A 23,729-nucleotide genomic window follows, 5' to 3' on the forward strand; every position below is an offset into this window, starting at 1 on the left:
GAGAGAAGTAAAGCAAATGGAGGTTGGTGCGTGGTAGAGGACGAGTTCGTTGGGATACGCAGCATTCTTATTAAGATCGAGTGCCACCATAATGCAGTCAGGTTCAGTAATAATGACATACGGCGGGGAAAAGAAGCGGTCACAAGGTAACTCCTAAAAACCAATCATAGAAGGTAGAAAATGCTGGAAGAAATCTAGAACGTATGATAACGGAATACTGCGAACACCAACCAACGAGTGACGTTATTTACAGAAGGCTTGATTGGGTTATCGTTAGGGAACGCTCTCGGGCGGATACGGAGACAAAATTTGCGTTTAAGGAGACGTAAGAAGAAGGAGATTGAAGGGATCCCTTGATAAGCCTTAATTACACAATCGAACGATACTCGTTTGAGGAAATAGTGGTCAAAAGTAGGGTAGGAGCTGGTACCCCCCGACAAAAGCAAATAGGGGAGTGCAGAAAGCATCGGTATGTGAGGGAGTTGGGAAGCAAACAAACAAAAGGTAAATAAAAGAAAATAACGAATTAATTTTTTTTTAAAGAGGAAATATGGTGAGAGTCTTAGGGTTTGATAATTTTTCTTGATTTATTTTATTTTATTATTCAAGTAGGAAAAAAAAATAATGAATGATCTATGCTTGCTTTTGGCGAAATAGTTGAATGAACGTTTGATGGCAGCCAAGAGTAACATAATATTGTGTAGTCGGTGTTTTGGAAAATAAAGGAAAAAATGAATGATGGTTTAAAGAAGAGAAGTTATGGTTGATCAATATGGAGTTAAATTCTCATGGATACTTTCAATGAAAAAGATGTTTCATATGTTTATCATTGACGACCGTAAAAAAAAAAAAAAAAAAAAACATTTAAATTCATCTCTTTAAAATACTATCTAGCGTACTACATTTTTCAAAATCTAAAGAATTCATAACGCTTCAGTTTTCAACGCTGATATAATTACTTTACTTTCTTCTACGCTGCTACAGCTGCGCTTCTTGCCAACTGAAGGTTGATACTTGTTAGGTAACGAGATGCATAATCATTGAATCAAATTTCTGTGCATATATAAAACTACAGCTTGAAAGTTAGGGAAAAGAAAATTAACTTAATAAAGAGAAGAATTTACAAGTATCCATCAATAATAACTGCCATACACACTTTTGGGATGAACCTCCACTCAAAAAGTCATTGTATGATTCACATATTAATTGAGTCTCTATTCCCTAGTGAGCAAATTTGTATGTTACTATTGTAAGAAACTTTTCAAACTGAAACAACAACAAAACTATACAATAAAAAAAATAACATTAAGAAGTAATATTATGAGAAAAGGATGTAAACATCTAAACAAAAGGCAATACATATGAAGAAGTACTTACTTTGATTTCAAGTACTTCGTAAAAATTGTTTCCTCTCCATAGAAGTACTTTTCTTGTGATCATAATTTTCATTCGTGTGCTTCCATGGCTCTGCATGTACTTTTCCATCATTTACGCACTGCGTGACTGGTAATGATATTGTATTTGTAAATGATTCCAGTATTTCTCGAAGACGAAGAGATTTTTGCACAGGAGATATTACGCTGTCCATATAGAGGGAAGCAAGACTTGTAGCAATAGGACTCATATCCTCGACTTTACAATCAGTACCGGCAATCAATTTTCCATTCACCCAGACCTGGGCAATGTTGCGATCGTCACCGTTGAAAATCCACTTACTCAAGATGTGTTCCCAACTATCATGTTCGTAAACATCTACTGGTGAATTACTTTGAGGAGACACATCTATGACAAGGGCGTCCCAGTTCTTTCCTTCTTCAAAACTACCAACTTCAGCACCGCGGCCCAAAACTTCAGCACCACCTTGTGTGGCAAGATATAGAAGCTCAGAAAGGTCCAATATAATCCTGGTATCCTTCAAAACTGAAGCCAGGGATCGTGATGTAAGAGCTGCTTGACGGATTGCAATGAGCATATTTGGAGTGTAACCGCCAGATACATCTGTTCCCAAAGAAACTTTGACCCCTGCATCTAAGAGTCTTCGAACATTTGCCATACCACTGGCTATAACGGCATTACTAGTGGGGCAATGTGAAATACCACTTTGACGGTTTAAAATCGTTTCGATTTCTTCATCCTCTAAATAAACACCATGTGCTAAAACTGTTTTCGGCGTCAATAACCTATAATGGTCATAAACATCGGTATATGATTTTCGATCAGGAAACAAATCCCGCACAAGAGCAATTTCCCCTCTATTTTCAGATATATGAGTCTGGATAGGCAAATCATGAGCAGCAGCAAAATTTCCACAGGCCTGAAGCAAATCTTTTGTGCAAGAAGGAGCAAACCTTGGGGTAACGATAGGAGAAACCATCTTTCGCTCAGGATCGAGTTTAGACATAAATGATACGAGTACATTGGTAGCCTCAATGGAGGACTCCGGTGATTTTTCACAATAATGGGGAGGTGAAAGGGTGTCCATATTGCATTTACCGATGTATGCTCGCTGACCAAGAAGGAAACAAAGTTCTGCAAGTAGAGCCGAGGCAGGGGCATGAAGAGAAGAAAAGTAGCTGGCAAAAGTAGTGCCATAAGCAAGCGTTCGAGTGATTACACGGTAGTAAACTTCCAACGCTTTATCCAAATTACGGAATGAGGATTCTAATGGAAATGTGTACTTCTCAAGCCATTTCAGTAAGGGAACATCAATGCCAAAACCAGCGTTGGGGTATTGAGGTGCATGAATGTGTGTGTCGATAAATCCCGGAAAGAAAAATTGCAGGGGCTTTAGTATTTGTACCCTAGCATTCTTCAACAAATGATGAGATTTTGCGAGTCGAATTGTTTCATCTGTAACGGACTTTGCAAGAAATACAATTTTACTTTGATGCACTCCCACAGTCGCGTCTTCAATCTCTAATGTTCCCAGAGAGGGGGTATGAATGAGTTTTCCAACAAAGATGATATCTTCAACCATATCAAGAAATAGAACGAAATAAACTGTCGTTGGATTATTTTGAAATCAGATCTACTTCAACTTCAGTACCTTCGAGTAAACAGATTCAACTGAGAGAATTTGATGGGCAGCTAATTGCAACAACACTTTTGAGAAAGGTAAACTTAATCGTCAGAAGTGAAGCCTTTTTGTTTTGATATATGTACGGATGCCCCAGAATCTCGGAATTCACCAGTAAACAATTTGACAGAAAGGAAGGGTAGTTATGATATATTGTCGGTAGCTTGTAAGCTCCAAACTACTTATCTTTTCAAAGTGTATATATAAATGTATATATAAATACTAGTATCTGAACTTAGCCTTGTAATAATCTATACCTCAACACCTGATACTGTTACGGTATAGCAATCCTATCTTTCGGATGTAGTTTATATTCAAAACTTCCAGGTAAGACAAATAGATTTCCACAAAATATATTTTTCAAGATGTAGAAAATGTGATGTTTAGCTCCAATTTAAATCAAAAATATTGAGACACCTCGTGAATGTCTTCAATAACAATAAGACTGAGTTAGGTAGTATAACTTGGAATGTAAACAGATGAAGAAAATCCGTGAGTTTTGAGTTTTACTAACCACTAAATTGAAATCTGGGTAAGTAGGTAATCTGTATTGACAGCTTACTTGCTTTTTCTCTTTACTTTGCTTGTATGTCAAAAGAGAATGCCTAACAGGAAATCGAGTAACAACCAAGATGGTTACCTTGTTTGTTTGTAACAATTGGCAAAGGTGGTCTAATACAGTTTCGAGTTTTCCTTGAAAAGTGCATAGTTGCATAACTTTATAGCTTTAACAATAAATATTGTAGAGGAAGCGTGCTGAAATGGGTTCAAAGCATTCATTTCATGAAATGAATGCTTTGAACCCATTTCAGCAAACCAGGTCTACTCCTATCCTAATCATTCATTCTTTGAATCTAATCTTTCTGTTCCCTCATCTTCAAAGCCTAAATTACGCATGTCATCCTGTCCGAAGAGACCCGTGTCCATGCGACACTGGAGATACTTTTTGGCAAGAGGTCGACATTCCTGTTGTTGACTTCGATTCGTTTTTATGCATTCTAAATACTCTTTCATGACATTTGTGCATTCACCTATATTTGAAAAAAAGTGATTAGTTTACATGTAGAAAAACTCTCCCATCCATACCAAAGTGATCTAAAGGAAAACTGCCTCGCTCAGGAGGTTCCTTGCTTGTCATAGGCATCGATCCACCAGCTAAAATACTTAGTTAATAGCTTGTTCTTCTAAAAACATGGTTAAAGAAGAATAAACGAAAACCGTGGGTTGTCCATCTGTATATGCTTTCACGGTTGAAAAGGCAAAGTTAAGCAACCAGCATCTGTAACAAACTGTACAGGAATGAAAGCTCGATATGCAACATCAAACTGGTTTAGAAGTTAAAGCTCTTAAAGACCAAATTCCTCGAATGCTTCACAGACTAATGATCCGAAAGCAATTGAAGCGAGCGCTCAACGATTCAATCTTAGTATGTAAAGCGAATTGTCATAATACTTTCGTTTATATGCTTTTTTCTTGACAAACAGCTTTCGTCCCTCTTCTTTCCTACTTACCTGCTCCAAAAGACATTTTTGTAAACGAATCACTTATTGCTTTCACTGAAATTAAATGTAAAGAAATTTAGAAACAAAAAACAAAGAAATAGGATAAAGTAATAGTCATCTATCCAGTCGGAAACCAATTTTCGTAGTTGTGCTCTGTACCTCTTCAATTGATGAACTCCCTACTGCCAGAGTTTCCAAAATTTAATTTCTCTATGGCAATGTATGTTGGATGTTTTGAAACTACCTCGTAATAGCTATGCAAAATTGTTTCCTCCATTATATGAATATCATTTTTAAACTGTATTTGACAAATCCAAATCTTTAAACATTTTCTTTCTGAATAAATAATATACTTTAGAGTCACCCCATAATAAGCTCAAACATATGAAAAATAATATTATTCTACAAAGAGAGTGTCCTATTTAATATCCAACTATTATAGAAACAAAACATCTTGTTTTTCTTACCATTTATCCCTTTTCAATTTCTAAATCTACACATCAAGACCCAAAGCTCCAACTATAAGTTTATGCTTGCTTTGCTTCTTCAACAGGCTTCTCTTGTGTAGATTCAGGAGCGGCGGCCGCAGGGGAATCGGCTTGTTCGGCCTCAGGCTTCTTTTCTACATTGTCCTTCTTAGCATTCTTCTTTTTGTCCTTCTTGTCTTTCTTAGCCTTCTTTGCATCTTTAGGATCAGGATAAGCCAATTTTACAAGTCCTTCCATATCGGCATAAGCCTTCAACTCAGCTTGAACGGAGGCGAGCAAGTTATTGATGGATGCTTGTAACCCATCCTTCAAATCTTGAGGGGCCAAAGTCTGTTCCACATAAGCCTTCTCCAACTCCTCATAACTTGTAAACACAATCTTTCCACCATACTTTTCGGGACGGTCAATGATAAATTCCTTTTCACCGCGCATCTTCATAGAAGGGAAAGAAACATGCTTTAAAAATGCAAGACAGCCGTTATCTTCGACGACACCAGGCTCACAAAAAGCGCTACGAACCTTCTTCTTTACGACATTAGGCTCGTCCAACAAATCAATTTTAGCATTAGCACCCGCAGAAGCAGACATTTTACCGCCTGTCATACTGGGAACCATAGGACTCATAAGATGTGAGCGCTTCTTGTAACCCATCATAGGCAGAAGCTTTTCAGCTAAAACGAAAATCTTACGTTGATCGATACCACCGAATTGCACATCAACGTTCAAGTATTGTTCATCGAGTGCTTGCATACCGGGGTACATCAAACTAGAGAGTAAAGGACTCGCAACTTGCTTGACAACCTCTGCACCAGCACGCATAGCATCGTGTTCTGTAGTAACAGCGCAAGCACGGAAATTATCCAAAGCATAATCTTCTTTCAACTGGAAACTAGATCCGACAATGAACTCAAGTTTTTCAATGGGAACATTCACAGACTTCAAAATGGCCTTTACCACTAATTCGTAGTAGCGTACACGATGTTGAACAAGCTCCATTGGTGCTTTCATGTTATCCAAAAATGCATGAACATCTGCCAAAAGCACTTTCACGTGAACACCGGCACGTAGAAAGTCAGCAAGCTTCATCAAAGGTACGAAGTAACCACAATGAGGACGACCAGTAGGGGCAGTACCAAAATATAGACTAAGATCGCGTTCCTTCAGAATTTCGCGGATTGCATCTCCGCCAATAACCTCTTGTAAGTTTCGAGTGATTAACTCATACTTTTCATCAACAGAAAGAGCCATTTTTAGCTTAAATCTACTATCCTATGAAGATGCAACGACACAAGAAGTTGGTTAAGGCCTTACAATTGCTGCCCTCCTTTTTTCCGGCGTCTCTTTTTACCGCGTGATGGCAATAAGATGGATTATAACCCTATCTTGATTAACGAAGCACAACGATGTCGCTAAAACAAAAAATAAATCTTCCGGAAATAAGGATCGCTTAAGTAATAGTAAGTCTTCCTGCTTTTTACATCGTAAACAATGATGCACTTTAGTTTATATTTACTGGAATGAAACGCTTCGGTAGATGGACAGAATTACACCGATCTTCAATACTCTTCACAAAGTTTTGAAGATCCAGATGTCTCGTTAAAGACCGCCTAGGAGCGACACTGATGCAGTGTTTGGCGTCTAATTTCATATCCAAAGGACATTGAGCATAGCACCCTGGAGACAGCGTAATCCTAACTGAAAATTCCTTGTTTCCGGAAGGATTTGTACGCTCAAACAACTCAAAACAAATTTGCGTAAGGTAATCCAACTCAGGAATCTGATTTCGTGGCATCTTCATGGGTAACCCAGACTCAAGAATGCAGTTCAGTAAAGTATATATATGTGACTCTTTGGTAAAATACATCCTCGTTGATGCGTGATCAGAGTCTCTGGCAACTTTAATATCGTCCAGAACTTGTCGTAGAAGAGGCACACTTGTCAATAATCCAATTTCAAGCTTTTCTTCTTGTTCTATACCATACTCTTGAGGAGAAACAAAATCAAACAAAACCTTAGCAAGATCGTACAACTCATACAGCTTTTCTAGTGGTCTTTCTGTCTTTCTGGCGGATTTGCTCATATTTGAAATGCCGTTATTACTGGAGTCATTAGAAGAACTAGAAGACTCCCTAGTTGTTAAACCAGGATCTTGGGGAAATCTCAAATATTGGTAAGGTGTGAATATTCTTTCCAAAAACTGACGATTGTGTAATGCATCATATTTAAGGGTATCATAAAGTTCCGATACTTTCGAAGGATCTGCTTTTTCAGAATCACAAAACTCATTAAAAAGCTTTTCCCACCGTTCTCTAAATAAGGCAGGGTTTTCGCTGCAGCACCAACGAGATTGTACTTGCTCAGCTCCAGGTCCTAGGATGATAAAATTCTCACGTAGGATGGCTCGATGATATTTCATTAATTGAACTACCTGCTGCATAACTTCACAAGGTTTGGGCATATTCTCTGGCCAAGTAAATTCTTTTCTTGCCGTATCACTAACCCTTAATAGTGACTTTAAGTGTTTTTTAACTTTATCCATTGTATCTTTAGCAGCATTGGAGTCATCCAAAAGATCTTTCCTAACCTTTAATAAGTCATTCGCTATTGTTTCTTGCTCCAAAAAGGCCATTGCAAAAATTTCGGCAGAAGTTGACACACGGCGTTCAGATGATGTAAAAATCTCAACATCTTTTAGACAATCGCGGTTCATTATATAGAGATCTTTACGAAATTGTTCACCAAGATCCTTGGATTGATATCGTGCAGAATGGGTGAATTCACCTCCCCATTTGATGATGAGTTGTAATTTTGTAAGATTGCCTTCAGAGGAATACGCTGGTTTGAGTTGGACTTTTGTACCAGGTAAATTTTTCTTGGTTTCTAAAGCAAGCCTAAGTTGTTTCAACTTGCTTAAATCTTCGCATTTCATCTCTGATGCTACGTTTGTAGCTGCCAAGACACTATTCAATTGCTCGTGACGCAATATAACTTCTTCGGTGTGACCCTGAAGCAGTTTTGCGAAAGGTTCAGAACTGAATGAAAACTTAAACTTTTGTTTAGGGGTGCGGTCGGCGTGACGAAGTACAACAACCAAACTTTTCAATCTCCAGGCTTCACTTTCCCTAGGAGGGGGATTAAGCACTTCTTGAACGGAGGGAACACGATTTCTCCTATGGCGTTCAGCAACATGAAACATCTGTTTCAAGATACGAGCGGCATTGTCATAATAATCATTGTTATCTTTAACAAATGACCAGCCATTTACATCAATCACATAGGATCTTCCTGACACCCTTAACAAGTCAAATCCACAAACAGGCTGTTCAAAAGCAATCGATATCTTAGAAGCCATTACTTTCTCTTCTTCAGATAAGTTGGTAATAAAACGAATTTCTTTTCCATGAGGATTACGGCGCACAATACCATCAACAACCGGTGACTTTCTTGTTTCAGCATGTCTATAATGCGAACCAACTGTATATATTTTGACATCCTCTGCATTGTCGACATTCATGAATTGCTCATATATATACGATCCGTCCGTGCGAGGATAGCAAAGATCGGGATCATAATCAGAAGACTTGTTTGCGATTTTACGAAATAGTTTCCGGCCGCCACCACCGGCGGATTTGGGAAAATAGATATAAATGTTATGGTCTTCACCATAGGTAGGCTTTTCCACAAAAGGTTTTTTTAGGATTTCACCATCGACACAAAGAGTATCTTCATCCAACATTTCCATTGTTGGTAAGGGTTCCTTTTTTAAATGGAAACCAAATTTACGTTTCAACTTTTCAGCCAGGACCTTATGTAACCTTGGTCCTCCATCTCGGTTACAAATCAACCTTGGAGGTGTGGAAACACTGATAGAGTCTAATATCTTCAAAACTAAACGGCGATCCCATAGCAATTCTTGAAATAAGACGTCGTTAACACAGAATGGTTTTCTAAGATCAACGTATCGTTCTGCCTTTTCTAGCGGAAATCCATTAGAATAAAAACAAATTAAATAATCACAAGCAGGCCAATTCTCCACCTCTTCGTCCAAAATCATGTTGTCACCGAATACGATAGCCTCAAACTCGCCTTCAGCGATAATTCGATTCAGAATATTTCTGCATGGCTTTGATCGTGCCTTTGCATCCATAGCACATACGCCTACAACATTATGTTTTATAGGAGGCTGGGATGTTCCTGAAGACACAGGTGATGTTGTTCTAGTAGATGGTTCTGTCTCAGAAGCAACAGAAGGTGCTCCTTTTTGAGACATTCCTTGGAGTATCTATGCCCTTTTATTAAAGTATAATCAAAGAAAAACCCTTCAAATACGTAAATGTTGACCTTCAAGTATTCTTACAGTTTTTGTTCTTGCTTCGTACTATACTTGCATAGCTCCGCTTAATCATCTATGTTACCTTATCATATTGAAACTTCCATCAGGCATTTCTTCAACTAATTGTTAAACATTTATAAAATAACAATTGGCTTTTTCTTTTTCTTTTATTCGTATTAGGCTTATACGTCTGAATCTCTTCATGCTGCACACTGGTCTATTATCTCAACGGCTAAGGATTCGACTTTTCCATAGAGAAGAGTAATTTCTATTTATAAATTCTGGCCTCAAGTGAGCTTGAAATAAGAATTTTTCAGAGGAATATTTTCCATTGATATTGTCGTAAACAATAGGATTCTTCCAAATTGTTGGTGTATCGTTACGCTACGTAATCCTGCTTACGCTGTAACAGTACATACGCGCAATCAAAATAGCGTCTTGCGAAGTTTTGCGTTAAAGGAGAAAATGAAGGTTTTCATTCCTCCTCCTGCTTTTGACAAATCCATTGATTTGCACTTAATCGTAAAAGCACCTAATTGAACGGCTTTTGGTGCAGAAACGAGGTAAATCTGTTATAGAAAATGCCGTTTCCTGAAAAGAAGAGAAAAACTCAAGAGACTAACGTAAAACCATTAAGGAAATCGAAGATTTTTGCGCGTATGTACCTATATGTACAGGAAGCATGATATGTTACTAACGAATGTTTAGCTTTTCGATCCATTGGTTATGTTTCAAATCAAATACCTTTTGACATTGAGGTTCGTGGTACTCACTTTTTAGTTACCACATGCGTTGGAAATTCTTTTCAAACGTACGATTGTGAACGACTCAATCTGTTGTTTGTCGGTAAACATTTGGAACGAGAAATTTCTTGTCTGAAATCTTACAAAGATTTTATGCTGGCAGGGTCTGGCTCTAAGGTTTTTGCTTACAAGCGAGGCAAAATCATCTGGGAAATAGAGTTGGAATCGTCAGCAGGTGAGGTTGTGCAGTTGGATGCTTTTGGTGAATGGATCATTGCGACTAGCAGTAGACGCTTGGTTCATATCTGGAAACATGTTTCCAAATACGAACTGCCAGAGTTACATACGGTTTTTCAACCTACCGCCAATGCGGATGTAACTGCAATGATTCATCCTAGCACATACTTGAACAAAATTATTTTGGGATTTTCCGACGGTTCCTTTGAATTATGGAACATGAGAACCGCAAAGTGCGTTTATAAATTTAAAAATTTGGTTGGCGATGCCATCACCTCTCTTACCCAGGCCCCTGTACTTGATATCCTCGCAATTGGTACTGCGGGTGGTCGGATTGTACTGTATAATTTAAGAAATGCCACAATAGTAATGGAATTCCGTCAAAGTGGTCGCGTCCTCTCCTCTTCCTTCCGAACGGATGGTGTACCGATTTTGGCGACGTCGAATCATCAGGGAGATGTCTCCCTCTTTGATTTATCAAAACGTCGTGTCCAAAATGTAGTCTATGGAGCTCATCATGGCCCCATTCCAAAACTTCAGTTCTTAAATGGTCAGCCTGTGTTGGTCACTGCCGGTCCTGACAATTCTCTAAAGGAATGGATCTTTGACTCCATGGATGGTGCTCCAAGGATTTTACGTCTTCGCAATGGTCATTATGAGCCGCCCTCTTGCATCAAGTTTTATGGTCAAAGCGTCCATTTCCTCCTTTCCGCTGCCAGCGATAATACGCTTCGTGCTATCAGTGTTTTCCAAGATAATCAAACTGTTGAATTATCCCAGGGATCCGTTACCTCCAAAGCGAAAAAATTGAATGTTCGCCCCGATGAACTAAAGCTTCCTGAAATAATTTCTATGTCTTCCTCTAATTCCCGTGAAAAATACTGGGATAACATTCTCACTGCTCATAAAAACGACAATGCCGCTCGTACCTGGAACTGGAAAAATAAGACTTTGGGTCAGCATGTTTTACCGACGACTGATGGTACCCCTGTTCGCGCCGTCTGTGTTAGTTGTTGTGGTAATTTCGGTATGGTTGGTAGTTCCAAGGGTCTAGTGAATGTTTATAACATGCAAAGTGGTATTCTGAGAAAATCGTTTGGCCATAAGCAACACAGCAACAAGCCAATTACATCTATTATGCTCGACAACGTCAATCGTGTTTTGGTTGTGTCTTCTCTTGATGGCACTTTGCGTTTTTGGGATTTCAATAAGGGGTCTTTGATTGATACGATTGATATGGGCAGTTCTATCACAAGTGCTGTCTACCATCATGCATCCGATCTCATAGCTGTTATTTGCGATGACTTTGGCATTCGCATCGTTGATGTTCAAACAAGAAAAGTTGTTCGTGAATTATGGGGTCACTCAAATCGTTTGACCGACATCGACTTCTCCAACGATGGACGCTGGTTAGTTACAGCATCTTTGGATGGAACTATTCGTACTTGGGATTTGCCAACAGGCCACTTGATTGATGCCATAACTACCGGTAATGTTTGTACTGGCTTGTCCTTTGGACCAACGGGTGACTATTTGGCAACCTCTCATGTTGATCAGATTGGAATCAGTTTGTGGACCAATCTTTCGATGTTTAAGCATGTATCTACCAAATCATTACGGCTGGACGATATTACTGAGGTTTCTCTTCCATCTATTTCTGGCGAGAAGGGAACGTCGGTGGTACAAGCTGCTTTGAATGCTGAAGAGGATGAGGAAGAAGAAGATGATATTTTATACACAACCGCTGATCAAATAGACAATCAGCTGCAAACTCTCAGTAAACTTCCTCGAACGCAATGGCAGACTCTTGTGAATATGGAGTTGATTAAAGCCCGTAATGCTCCTAAAGAGGCTCCTAAAGCACCTGAGAAAGCACCATTCTTCTTGCCCTCTCTTAAAGAACAATCTGAGGGTCTTGTTTCTAAGCTTGATGAAACAAATAACGATAAACAAAGCCGACCAAATTTGGCTTCCTCAATGCAAAACCTTACAACCAGATTTTCTGAACTTTTGCATGCCGGAGATGGTAAGTTAAAAAGTTTTAATATGATGTTATAACAGTAGTACTAACAGAATTTTAGATGATGCGTTCTTTGAATATTTAAAGACTCTACCACCGGCTAAGACTGATTTAGAAATTCGCTCTCTGGAGGCATTCCCACCTTACGAAGAATTCATTTTATTTATCAATAGCATGACTTCCCGGTTAGCAAGCCGTCGAGATTTTGAACTGGTACAAGCTTATATGGCAGTTTTCATTAAAGCACATGAAGATGTTTTATTGTCTTCAGAGGCTTCAAATGAAAAGGAAAACGTCCTAAATGCCTTGAAAGCTTGGGGTACTGTGCAAAAAGAGGAGAATAATCGTTTACTAGATTTGATTCACTATTGCTCAGGTGTCTTGAGTTTCATGCGGACTTAGATTATTAGAAATCTACTGTTTGGGAAAAGGGGATATAAAAAAAATTATCTATATACACTAATTCTTTCATAAGCTTATTATTTTTGGGATAAATAGAATACAGGTTTCTTACTATTTTTAGCAGAAGGCATTTCTAAGAAAAAAAAAATTTAGACTTAATTATAAAAGTACTTCAGTAGTATTGGAGAACCGTTGTTCCTACACAGCTCTTACAATATAATATCAAGACAAGCTATTTTACTTTAGTAGAATATATTGTCTACCTAACATATGTTGTCAACAGCAGCTCCCGTGGCCTAATGGCTAGGGCATTTGACTTCTAATCAAGGGATTGCGGGTTCGAGTCCCGCCGGGAGCTTGTTTCTCTTTTTAATATTTCTTTCGTCTTTAGTCGGAAACTATTTGATTTTTTTTTTGATTTTTGATTTTTATAATGTAAAAGACAAGGGCAAACTCAAGTAATCTATGAAAGATAGATAATTCCACATAATTTAAATTTTACTAAATAATTTAATCTGTAATGTTGTAGACTAGAAATACTATACAATATCTAAATTTTTATTGAAGTAAAGGCAATCCCAAAAACTAAGCGACCTCTATACAAGAGCGAAGAAACAATAATAAAGCAAAATCAATAACTAAAAACGGAAAATGCAAAACCATAGGCAAAATTGAATGTCTGAGGACTGTTAACATCACACCATAACTATTGTTTCATAGAGCTATAATCTCTAAGGATATTAAGATGGGTATTCGTAACTTTTCCACGTCTAGTTTTAGGTTTCTTTTGTTTCTGAGCAGCAGATGCAACTGGCCTTTTGATGGTTGAGGGATCTACGCTTGTCGGCTTCAAGCCATACTTCCCAAGTTCAGACGCCAAATCCAAGGTGGGAGGAATGGGAATTTCGTGCCAGACATTTTGGAATTCTTTGTCAATAACGCAATTGCTACTCTTATCGTTTCTCCATACCATCCTAGGAATTCCGTCTTTTCGAGTCCTTAAAAGCAGGACTTCTCCTTGTTTCTCAAGTTCTTCTAACTCAGCTACGACATTTGGCCATCCGTCTCTTAGCTCCTTAATACTCATTCCTGTATGTGTCTTTTGAGAATCCAGGTAAGCCAAGAGCCCGGGGGCAGAGCGAATATTATGTAAGGGTTTAAATGCAAAAGTTTCCGTTCGTTCATCATAATAAATACGTTCATTTTTTTTCAAAAGCTTTAATAACATGGGTGTCAACGGCGTTGAAAGATAAGAAGCAATTTCTTCTGCGGTTTTAGGGTCATTTCTTTCTTTCAAGTACTCGACGGCATAATGAAGTTGAGATAAATAATGCGTTCCGACTCCTGAATCGGCGGGTTGAGAATACACTGATTGTCCTGGTTAGTAAAAACCCAAAGAAATCCATGTGCTTGTCTTCAAACACTGTACATACCCAAATTCGCCTTGGAACGACGTTTCTTCAACGTCAATCCCGGGCTAGAACCTGCTGAAGCAGACTCATTTCGAGTATTAGAGCGGACACTGGGTGCCGGCGATGTTGATGTATGGACTTGCGGTTTGGCATAGACAGGCTGATTAGCAACTTTTTTTTTGAAGGAAGATAATTGTTCACTTAAAGAACTCATAACAGTCTAATAGCAATTGAAGAGGTGTGATCTCAAAACGTTTCGAATCCAACCGAATTTGATTGAAAACCACCAGGCAAAACAATGATTTACTAATGATTTTTCTTAAACTCTAGAATGAATAAAGTATTCTCTCGAGAATTAACTCCGTTTATTTTTGGTTCTCCAAAGGTGGTACAAAGTATAGAGATATGGCGAATGGCAAGTCTTATTAAACCATTCCACCGTTAATATGCAAAATGCTTCGTTTGCCTTTTTTAAGACGTTTAAAATGGTAAGTGTATTCAAAAACTTTATTCTAATATCTTTAGGAACGAATATGTATCTCTCTTTTTGGGATTTTTATTTGTTATGTTTGAGAAATTGCTCTCGGGCGTTGTGTTTACAATTCATTTCACCCTTCGACCTGCTTGGAATAAGTTTCATACTGAATGGACTAAGCGATATCCAGAGAAGCCTGCGACTCCTTTTGTCGAGAGAGCAAGGGCTATTCACGATGCAGATGATATTCGTCAGATGTGTAGGATTTCTGGATACACTGTTGAGGAACACCTTGTAAGGACTCAAGATGATTACATTCTTTGTATTCATAGGATATCAAAAGACCGCCCTGGGAAGATAGGCATGCCAATTCCTAAAAGGCTGCCTGTCATATACTGCCATCATGGACTATTAATGAATTCTGAAGTATGGGCTTGTAACATTGATCCGGAAAACTGTTTAATATATCAACTCGTAGACGAAGGATATGATGTTTGGGTATGAATCTTTGCTTTGCTTTTCAGTTGGTCCTGAAAGCTTTAGTCACATATAATACCATTTGTTATAGTTCTAACAAACTCTTATATAGCTTGGAAATAACAGGGGAAATAAGTATAGTCGACAGCATCTTCGGTTCGACTCGACAGACAATGACTTTTGGAATTTTAGCATTGATGACTTCGCTCACTACGACATTCCCGACACCATTGATTATATTTTGCAAACTTCTGAGCAAAAACAATTAACTTATATTGGGTTTTCTCAAGGAAGTGCGCAAGCGTTTGCCGCACTAAGTGTTCAGCCTCTTTTGAATGAAAAAGTAAACTGTTTCATAGCATTGGCACCAGCAATGAGTCCAGGAGGGCTGCACAATCAGATTGTTGACGCCTTTGTAAAGGCAAGACCGTCTGTTTTATTTTTTCTCTTTGGTCGGAAGTCCATCTTGCCGTCGGCTGGTTTTTGGCAAAGTATACTACGTAAGATAAACTAAACGTTGTATATGAAAGTTATACGCTTTCTAACACTTTATAGCAAGTACTCTTTTTAATCGCGTGTTATCTTTTTTTCTTCTACAATTGTTTAATTGGAGTTGCGATACTATATCGCCGTTGCAACGACATGCATCGTTTGCTCACTTGTATTCGTATACCAGCGTAAAGTGCCTTGTCCATTGGTTTCAGATAATGCGCTGTGCAGAATTCCGAATGTATGACAACGATCAGATTGCTCATGGTTACTTTTCCAAGCACTATAGAGCTGCCAGATTTCCGACGAAGAATATTCGTACCCCAATTTTATTATTTTGGGGAGAACTAGATTCTTTGGTGGATATCCAACCTATGTTAAACTCGTTGCCCCCTATGGCAGAACAGATTAGGGTAAGAGTACTTGCATTGGAGAATGCTAACACACTGAATAGATTCCCGGATATGAGCATTTGGATATGATTTGGGCAGATACGACTCATAAATATGTAAATCCTCTGGTATTGCAGCGACTTGCTGTAATCTATGGTGACACGCGATCAAAAGACAGTGCTAAAGAAAAGGCGTCCGAATTCCAGAGCCCACAAAATCAAAATCAGCAAGAAAGAGATGAGGAATATGAAGGGGAAAAATCCAAAGAAGACAAAAAGGTGGATAAGCTTGTAAGGCGGGATAAGAAAAACAAAAAGAAATGGGGATGGAAGATGAATGATGAGGATTTAATGAAAATGTATCGATCAAATGTGGATCCTACTATTTAAGGAATTCCAGATTTCCCTTTTTTCTTGTTAAACAGAAACCTCCTTCATTGCTTTGTCCGATGCTAGTACCTGCCTCTGTTATGTGCTTGTTCTATTTATGAATGCTTTGTCTGTTTGTGTTTATGTATAATTTAATTCTTAATGATAATGGTAACAAACGGAATCCTTTTCTTTATTTTAACTTGATCTTTGCGACCTGTAAAAGTATACATGTATAGTACTTCATAGACACTACGAAGAAATCAATGTGATAAAGTATGCCATTGACTTAGAATTAGAAAATCACGATGATATTGTTTTTTTCTTTAAAAAATAAATAAATAATGTAATTAAAATTAGCTGGTTTTTTATGAGTTTACTGCGAATTCTTATTTTTGCATTTTTCTCTACCTAATGCATGAAACGAAAACCGAACCCCATCATATTTTCATTTGAGTCCCTAAATTTACAGAAATAGAATTAAAATTGAAAAATAACATTTTATAAAGCAATTTTAATCCTTTATCGAGAAAGGAAATCATAGAATAGAAGGTCAACCAATCCAACCTTTCTCTTTCTGTTTGTTTTTACTACTATTTATTTATATTTACGTGCATTGGTTTTCCTCGGCAAGCTTATTTACTCGCCAAATTCGACTGAAAAATCTCGTTCATCTTTTGTTTTGATTTTCTTTTCGCTGACAGAAAATTTACTTCACCGTCACAATTTCGCTCTTCAAATAGGTGTTTACGACCTTCGCGAAGCATTACCCTACCCTAAAGAACAACAATGCAGTCACAATGTTTTTCTATATAAGGGAAGAAGAAACTTTCTGTTTCACCATCATCAGTAGGATTTAACTTACTTTGTTATATAAGTAAAGTAAATTCAAACCTGAAGTCAAGTATGATGATTGGAGTCTTTGGACGAAGAAAATGCATCCGTTCCGTCTTCAGTGATTTATTGAGTAGCTATCCCGGTCGTTGATTGTTTTTCATCCTTCAAGGGTGGGATAGTTTCTCGTACATTTTAGTTATAATCTTGTATGTTTTAGTGTTGTCGTTTGTGCTTGAAAAAGTAGAATACGAATGAAAAATTTGATCTTGAAGTTGATGATTCGAAGAGTATACGATTGTATTGAATTGTAAGTCTTTAGTCCATGTAGTTGGTGAAGTAAGGTGTACTGTTAGAGCATATATGCTGAAGCAGAATTCCTGAAGATTGTAATATGAATTAGTCCTGGGGAAGATGTAGGAGATTTGCTTTGTTAGCTTTGATCAGCATGAAATTTGAAGTTGTAAGTCGTTCGTTATTTTTGGTTGTCAAAAGAAAGAGAACATACGACTTGACTTGGTGAAGTATAGGAAAGTGCTCCACCAAGTTCATCTGTGCTTGTTTCAAGTGAGATATTACATTTTACCAAAAACCATGTCCCAAGAAGACTCTGTTACGACAGACACGCAGGTAGGTGATGAGAGCCGCCAAATTGAAAAAGAAGTCGAGTTAGAAAGAGTAATTCAGGAAGGTATGATATGCTTTACGTATTGTAGGCGGCTTTTTGGCACTTTGCTCGAAGGTTTAGCAACATTGGCTGACATTTTCTTTTTACCATAGAATATAAACTTTGGAAACAGAATGTTCCTTTCCTTTACGATTTAGTTATTACTCATGCCTTAGAATGGCCCTCTCTGACGGTTCAGTGGTTACCGGATAAACACACGTATGTTATTAGTCTATCCCAGACGAGCATTGAATGAATGCGGATCATTTGCATGCAGAACGAAACCAATTTTTTCTTTCTCAGAATTACAGGAGCTAACTGTTTGAAATTTGTTTTCAAACGGTCATTGCTTGATTCATAAGGTTCTGGCTCGTACACCGTGGATTTGTTCATTCTTTCTACAATTACTTTACTAACTACGTGATTTTCAGAGTTCCAGGAAAGGACTATTCGGTTCAACGCCTTCTTTTAGGAACCCATACATCAGGACATGACCAAAATTACTTACAAGTTGCTTCTGTCCAGTTACCCAATTTCGATGAAGACACTGTTGATATCACACCTGCTAATGTCCGTAGAGCTCAACATGAAGGCTCTTACAACATTGAAGTTACTCAAAAAATTTGTCACGACGGTGAAGTAAATCGCGCTCGCTATATGCCTCAAAATCCTGATATTGTTGCTACTACGGGGGTTGCCGGGAATGCCTACATCTTCAACTTGAACGATCATGGTGCATTACCAACAAGCAATTTTTCTCCACAAGCTATCCTCCGTGGTCATACTTCTGAAGGGTATGGTCTTTGTTGGAACCCTAATCAGCCAGGTCGTTTAGCGACGGCCGCTGAAGATCAACTCATATGTTTATGGGACATTAATACGTCCTCATTTTCTGCTACTGAGTCGGTGGATCTGCCTCCTACCGTAAAATTCCATCGTCATTCTGATATTGTTAATGATGTCCAATATCATCCCCAACATGAAGCCCTTTTAGTGTCAGTATCCGACGATTGCACTTTGCAAATACATGATACTAGATTGAATCCTAACGATCGTGCTCCTAAAGTTATTCATGCCCATTCGAGTGCCATTAATGCTGTAGCCATAAACCCTTTCAATGATTACTTACTGGCTACTGCCAGTGCTGATAAGACCGTTGCTCTTTGGGACCTTCGAAATCCTCATCAGCGCCTTCATACATTAGAAGGACACGAAGATGATGTTTATGGTTTAGAATGGTCTACTCATGATGAGCCCATCTTAGCTTCTAGTTCTACTGATCGCCGTGTTTGTATATGGGACCTTGCCAAAATTGGAGAAGAACAATCTGCAGAGGATGCTGAAGATGGCGTTCCCGAATTATTGTTCATGCACGGTGGACATACAAACAGAATCTCAGAGTTCAGCTGGTGCCCGAATGAGCGCTGGGTATTTGCGAGTATAGCCGACGATAACATTCTTCAGGTATGGAGTCCTTCCCGCGTTCTTTGGGGTCGTGATGATGTACAAATCTCATCTCGCGATTTAGAATAACAACAAAAAAGCAATCTATTATTATCAGCTGTGTACAACTAAAAATTATCATCCTTCTAAAATAGACTATGAACAAAGCCATACATGACACCTCCTCTATTGACTATCTATATCACTCAATATAAATTGATTAACTTACAAAAGAGATTTCATGGTCATTATTATAAAAAAACCTATAAAACTAAGAACCAAAAAATAAAAGCCAAAAAACACAATGTCGTCTATACCTGTTCATTATGCAATTTAGCAGACAGCCGTTTGTAAAGCTTTTTTGACACTTTCCTTTTATTCTGCAACCGTCGATAAAGTCTCGAAATAGTATTAACCAAACCTGTAAATATATACTGCTGGCCACTAGCAGCACAAACATAATAAATTAGCGCACAGAATATAATAAAATTCTGAAAATTGTCCGACATGGGCGTAAGACGAAAAACCTTCATGAAATAATTGTTTCTATCATGAAGCTTGGTTAAGGAAACGGCAATTCCCAACAAAGCGCATATTGAAACAGTAAAAGATACGTTTCTCCACATCCTTTGTCTATATGGAGGACCCACTGTCAATACGAGACCTATCAATATATACTGAAAAACAGAAAACAAAAATAAGCTCGTTACATCGCTATTTGCAATGCTTGATTTTTCAGATCCAGCAGCAGGAGGAGGGATATACCAAGGCTGTTGGCGAACAAGTCTGAGAATTATATACTGAAATGTGCAAATGAAAAAGATTTGCCCAAGCAAGGGGGACAAAATCCGCTTTGAAACCAAATTGGCTGTAGGACGTTTCTGAGCTAGTCTATGAAAAGGTTTTGATCGTCCCATAAATACGGCAATTGGTAGAATAATCGCCAAGTCAATAAATAAGAACTGAAAGTCACCTAAGTTTGAATTTGTCGTATACAACATACTGACGGTTACAAATTGAATTGCAGAATACAGAGCCATATATTGGAAGCAACCAAAGCTTGTAACCAATGCGGCACGACCATCTTTGATGACATCAAGCACACAAGAAATTTCAAACCACCGACTAGTAAAAGGAGCAGCCACAGAAGCTTCAGCTTCAGAAAGCGAAATACCAACGTCAGCAGCCTTTAGGGCACCACAATCATTCGCACCGTCACCACAAAAACCAACGCAGTAGTCCAGTTTTTGAAAGCATGAAACCAACTCATTCTTTTCAGAAGGAGACATTCTAGCAAAAATTTGTGTTTTAAGTAATATAGCGTTAAAAAGCTCAACTGGGGCATAATCAACTAACCAGCGAAATACATCGCCTGTTATAGCCATATGATAAGATTTAAATCGTTTAAATTCACTCGATAATAAATTGCGACTCGCTGAATCAACCACAGGATGAAGGGTCTGTGGATCCAAGTATACGTCGTTATCCTCAATGGATTGCCAGATGAGTTTACGAGATGCGATATCTCCGATTAATTCTTCTTCCTCAAATCGTGGTACAAATACCAAACCATCTTGTGGAAGCATACCACACCGTTTGCCCACACATATAGAAGTCAATACATTGTCGCCAGTGCACATAACTGTTCTAATCTTTGAATCTTCTAATTCATTAATAACCGGAATAGTGGAAGATTTCAGTTTATTCTCAAAAACAATTAATCCACAGAAGTCCAAATCGGATTCAACTTGTGTCCGTTTCATCCTCTGTGCTTTCGCCCAGGTACAATTCTCCAAATGTTTAGATGCGCAAGCTATAACGCGAAAACCATTATGAGTATAGTAGTCTAATACCTCCTGATAATTTTCAGGAAAGGACTCTGGTTTGCAGATAGAAGGCATGACCTCAGGAGCACCCTTCACATAGATATCCATCTTCTTATATTGTCCATGTTTCACTATAACAGCCATGCGGCGGAGTTGGGAAACAAATTCGAAAGTTCGAATTATACCAAGTTCCAAATCGCTTTCGGAGTAATTAATTGAGGGATCATTCCATGGAGGTGACACGGTAGGAGGTATTAGCTGTTGAGTTCTCATATAAGCAGCATCTTCGGACTGCTCAGAAGAAGTCAGCTTATTTGTAAAGTTCTCTTCAGAATATGTCCAATCCGTAAACTCAAACATTTTCATATCCAACGGATCTCCTAATAATTCGCCTTCCACACGACGAAGCATATGGCAAGTAGCCATCGTGAATAACAAATTAGACGGGCTATCATTAGAAAGCAAATCTTTCGAACATAATGTACTAGGATTATTTCGTAAATCAGTTAACTTAGAGTCTTCAATAACGGAGACACCCATAATATCAAGTCCATCTTCTGTTAGCGTTCCCGTTTTATCAAAACTAATGAGATCAAGCTTTCCACTCACATTCACGCGCTGAGGACTGATGCAAAATATCCCCTGCTTTCTTAATCTCGAGATTGCAAATGTAGTACCGATGGTAAGAGTAGCCGGTAAGGCAGGAGGAACTACGATGGTGATTAAATCCAGCGCACGAATAATTATAGTTTTAGCGGGGACTCCTATGGTTAGTAGATTAATAGAGCTAAATACAAATCCAATAACAGCGATAATGAACATAGCAGTGATAAATCTAAATGAATCGCGGTAAAATCCAAAATTTGTTGGCTTAGGGAAAATCATGGATCGTACTAGAGCTCCTTTAGTAGTATTGAAACCAGTACGAATAACCATAGCGAGAGAAGCACCTTCTTCTTTCTCATTTACAAATGGTTTACGCACTTGAATTATTTTTGTTCCTCCAAAAAGGAAATGTTTGGAGAGGGAAGGAGGAATAATTCTAGAAAAAGCAAAAAGATCTTTCATTCCTTGATTGGTTGCAGGGATTTTTGAAACCGGAATAGATTCACCAGTTAACATACTTTCATTGACGATGCAGTCACCGGAAAGCAAAAGTGCATCAGCTGGAAATACCGTCAGTTCTGGATCAGAGATTTCAAAGACGTCGCCAACAACCAAGTCACTGGATGGAATACTAGCCCAAAAGCCATCACGATAGACACGCACAGGGCAAGTAAACCTAGACATTTCTCGCATACGCTTCAGAGTAGTTCGTGTTTCAATTAAGCTTCCAATGATAGATACTACTGAAATAAGGAAGATGCAAATAGCATAATAATAATAAGCATCTAAAGACCACAGGATGATGGAAAAAACTTGAAAGATATAGAAAGGATGGAGGACTTCATCCACCAAGAGCTGAATAACACCTTTTGTTTCCAAGTCAATAATATTTTGGCCAAAAATTTTCGTTCGATCATTAATAGCATCACGTTCCAAACCTTCCTTAACAACATTGGTATCACGAATCCAGCGAGGATCTTTCCAATCCTGTTGAATAAGAAATCTTTCTAAGATTGGGTGAAAAATTAGTTTCATATAGCGATAATTTACATAACGAAAGTTTTCAACAAAAGGATCATTATCGGTACCTTCAGACGTAGCTACGCGAATAGAGGCACCAAATATAGTTGATAAAGAGTTCTCGTAAGGCTGAACCTGAATGTCAGACTTCGAAATTTCACCATATTGAGTTTCAATGCTAAGCCATTCCGCAGTAGCAAGGGGTTCACGTTTACCAATAAATCGAATGTAATGCCTAGGAAGCCATCTCATTATTAAGTAAACGAGACCAAATGTTAAAATACATATTAAATTGTATATCCTAGCACGGAGTTTATTGGTCCTGTAGCCAGCAATTCCAACCTCAAGGTCTTCTTCGACCAAGTACAAAATCTGGCAACATCCATCTTCACTTATTCCTGCAGCTTCTCCAGGAGATTCACGTCGCAAGATAGGGTGGAAGTTATGTTCTTCTAGCATCATCTCTGTGATCTCTTCTTCATCACTGTAAACAGCAGAGCCATTGTCGCGGTAGATGTTGGGGTAATCTACGCTGCTAGCTGCTGCAATAGATTCTGTGTCATTATATCGACTCAAGTTGTATTCAGACTGCAAATAGTCCATGCTAAATTGACTTACACTAGCATCAGAGGAGCCTCGCTGTGTTTTATGATGGAAGCTAGATATACTAGATGGGATACTTGTTCCTAAACCAGGACCATCAAAAATACTATCATGACTCATTAAAGAGCTCGCCAGGTACGTGTTCAGTGATTTTTTAGAACCCAGTGAGGTAACTGAGTTCTTTCCCCGAATTGATCTTGGAGAAGTCATTTCTGATTACCTATACGAAATTTTTGTACCCCAATTTCAACCAATTCTTCGGACTTTCTAAGATTTGCAGAATGCTGAACGTAAGGAATTTACAACCAGTATATCA

The 23,729-nt window shown here is 38.3% G+C and overlaps 9 protein-coding genes and 1 non-coding gene across 10 annotated transcripts; 4 read left to right on the forward strand and 6 right to left on the reverse strand.

Annotated features, from left to right (window-relative positions):
* Positions 1-1,384: 1,384 nt before the first annotated feature.
* Positions 1,385-2,977, reverse strand: SOCG_03848 (guanine deaminase; the record flags this gene model as incomplete). The annotated part of the gene is made up of 1 exon (XM_013163758.1): positions 1,385-2,977. The coding sequence occupies one exon, from the start codon at positions 2,975-2,977 to the stop codon at positions 1,385-1,387; it is 1,593 nt and encodes a 530-aa protein (XP_013019212.1).
* Positions 2,978-3,872: 895 nt separating this feature from the next.
* Positions 3,873-4,920, reverse strand: SOCG_03849 (copper chaperone). Its single transcript, XM_013163759.1, has 3 exons — positions 4,588-4,920; positions 4,163-4,231; positions 3,873-4,107 (listed from the first exon to the last, which is right to left on the reverse strand). Exons 1-3 carry the CDS (start codon positions 4,601-4,603, stop codon positions 3,914-3,916), a joined length of 279 nt encoding a protein of 92 aa, XP_013019213.1. The 5' UTR covers positions 4,604-4,920; the 3' UTR covers positions 3,873-3,913.
* Positions 4,921-5,105: 185 nt separating this feature from the next.
* SOCG_03850 (cytoplasmic tyrosine-tRNA ligase Yrs1) lies at positions 5,106-6,314 on the reverse strand (the record flags this gene model as incomplete). Its single annotated transcript, XM_013163760.1, has 1 exon — positions 5,106-6,314. One exon carries the CDS (start codon positions 6,312-6,314, stop codon positions 5,106-5,108), a length of 1,209 nt encoding a protein of 402 aa, XP_013019214.1.
* A 250-nt stretch (positions 6,315-6,564) lies between these two features.
* SOCG_03851 (inositol hexakisphosphate kinase/inositol pyrophosphate synthase) lies at positions 6,565-9,336 on the reverse strand (the record flags this gene model as incomplete). The annotated part of the gene is made up of 1 exon (XM_013163761.1): positions 6,565-9,336. One exon carries the CDS (start codon positions 9,334-9,336, stop codon positions 6,565-6,567), a length of 2,772 nt encoding a protein of 923 aa, XP_013019215.1.
* A 644-nt stretch (positions 9,337-9,980) lies between these two features.
* Positions 9,981-12,801, forward strand: SOCG_03852 (U3 snoRNP-associated protein Utp21; the record flags this gene model as incomplete). Its single annotated transcript, XM_013163762.1, has 3 exons — positions 9,981-10,056; positions 10,108-12,405; positions 12,461-12,801. 3 exons carry the CDS (start codon positions 9,981-9,983, stop codon positions 12,799-12,801), a joined length of 2,715 nt encoding a protein of 904 aa, XP_013019216.1.
* Positions 12,802-13,086: 285 nt separating this feature from the next.
* Positions 13,087-13,159, forward strand: SOCG_16251. Its single transcript has one exon. It is a non-coding gene; the product is annotated as a tRNA-Arg (tRNA).
* Positions 13,160-13,507: 348 nt separating this feature from the next.
* Positions 13,508-14,427, reverse strand: SOCG_03853 (transcription factor TFIIE beta subunit; the record flags this gene model as incomplete). Its single annotated transcript, XM_013163763.1, has 2 exons — positions 13,508-14,169; positions 14,235-14,427. 2 exons carry the CDS (start codon positions 14,425-14,427, stop codon positions 13,508-13,510), a joined length of 855 nt encoding a protein of 284 aa, XP_013019217.1.
* A 205-nt stretch (positions 14,428-14,632) lies between these two features.
* SOCG_03854 (triglyceride lipase-cholesterol esterase) lies at positions 14,633-16,690 on the forward strand. Its single transcript, XM_013163764.1, has 5 exons — positions 14,633-14,701; positions 14,739-15,186; positions 15,278-15,665; positions 15,721-16,067; positions 16,109-16,690. Exons 1-5 carry the CDS (start codon positions 14,667-14,669, stop codon positions 16,433-16,435), a joined length of 1,545 nt encoding a protein of 514 aa, XP_013019218.1. The 5' UTR covers positions 14,633-14,666; the 3' UTR covers positions 16,436-16,690.
* A 603-nt stretch (positions 16,691-17,293) lies between these two features.
* Positions 17,294-19,622, forward strand: SOCG_03855 (kinetochore protein Mis16). The gene is made up of 3 exons (XM_013163765.1): positions 17,294-17,939; positions 18,029-18,134; positions 18,347-19,622. Exons 1-3 carry the CDS (start codon positions 17,843-17,845, stop codon positions 19,446-19,448), a joined length of 1,305 nt encoding a protein of 434 aa, XP_013019219.1. The 5' UTR covers positions 17,294-17,842; the 3' UTR covers positions 19,449-19,622.
* Positions 19,446-23,720, reverse strand: SOCG_03856 (P-type ATPase P5 type). Its single transcript, XM_013163766.1, has one exon. It carries the CDS (start codon positions 23,621-23,623, stop codon positions 19,670-19,672), a length of 3,954 nt encoding a protein of 1,317 aa, XP_013019220.1. The 5' UTR covers positions 23,624-23,720; the 3' UTR covers positions 19,446-19,669.
* Between the last annotated feature and the right edge of the window lie 9 nt (positions 23,721-23,729).

The sequence above is a fragment of the Schizosaccharomyces octosporus genome, assembly GCF_000150505.1.
Source record: "Schizosaccharomyces octosporus yFS286 unplaced genomic scaffold supercont6.2, whole genome shotgun sequence".
In the NCBI taxonomy this organism is placed as follows: Eukaryota; Fungi; Ascomycota; class Schizosaccharomycetes; order Schizosaccharomycetales; family Schizosaccharomycetaceae; genus Schizosaccharomyces; species Schizosaccharomyces octosporus.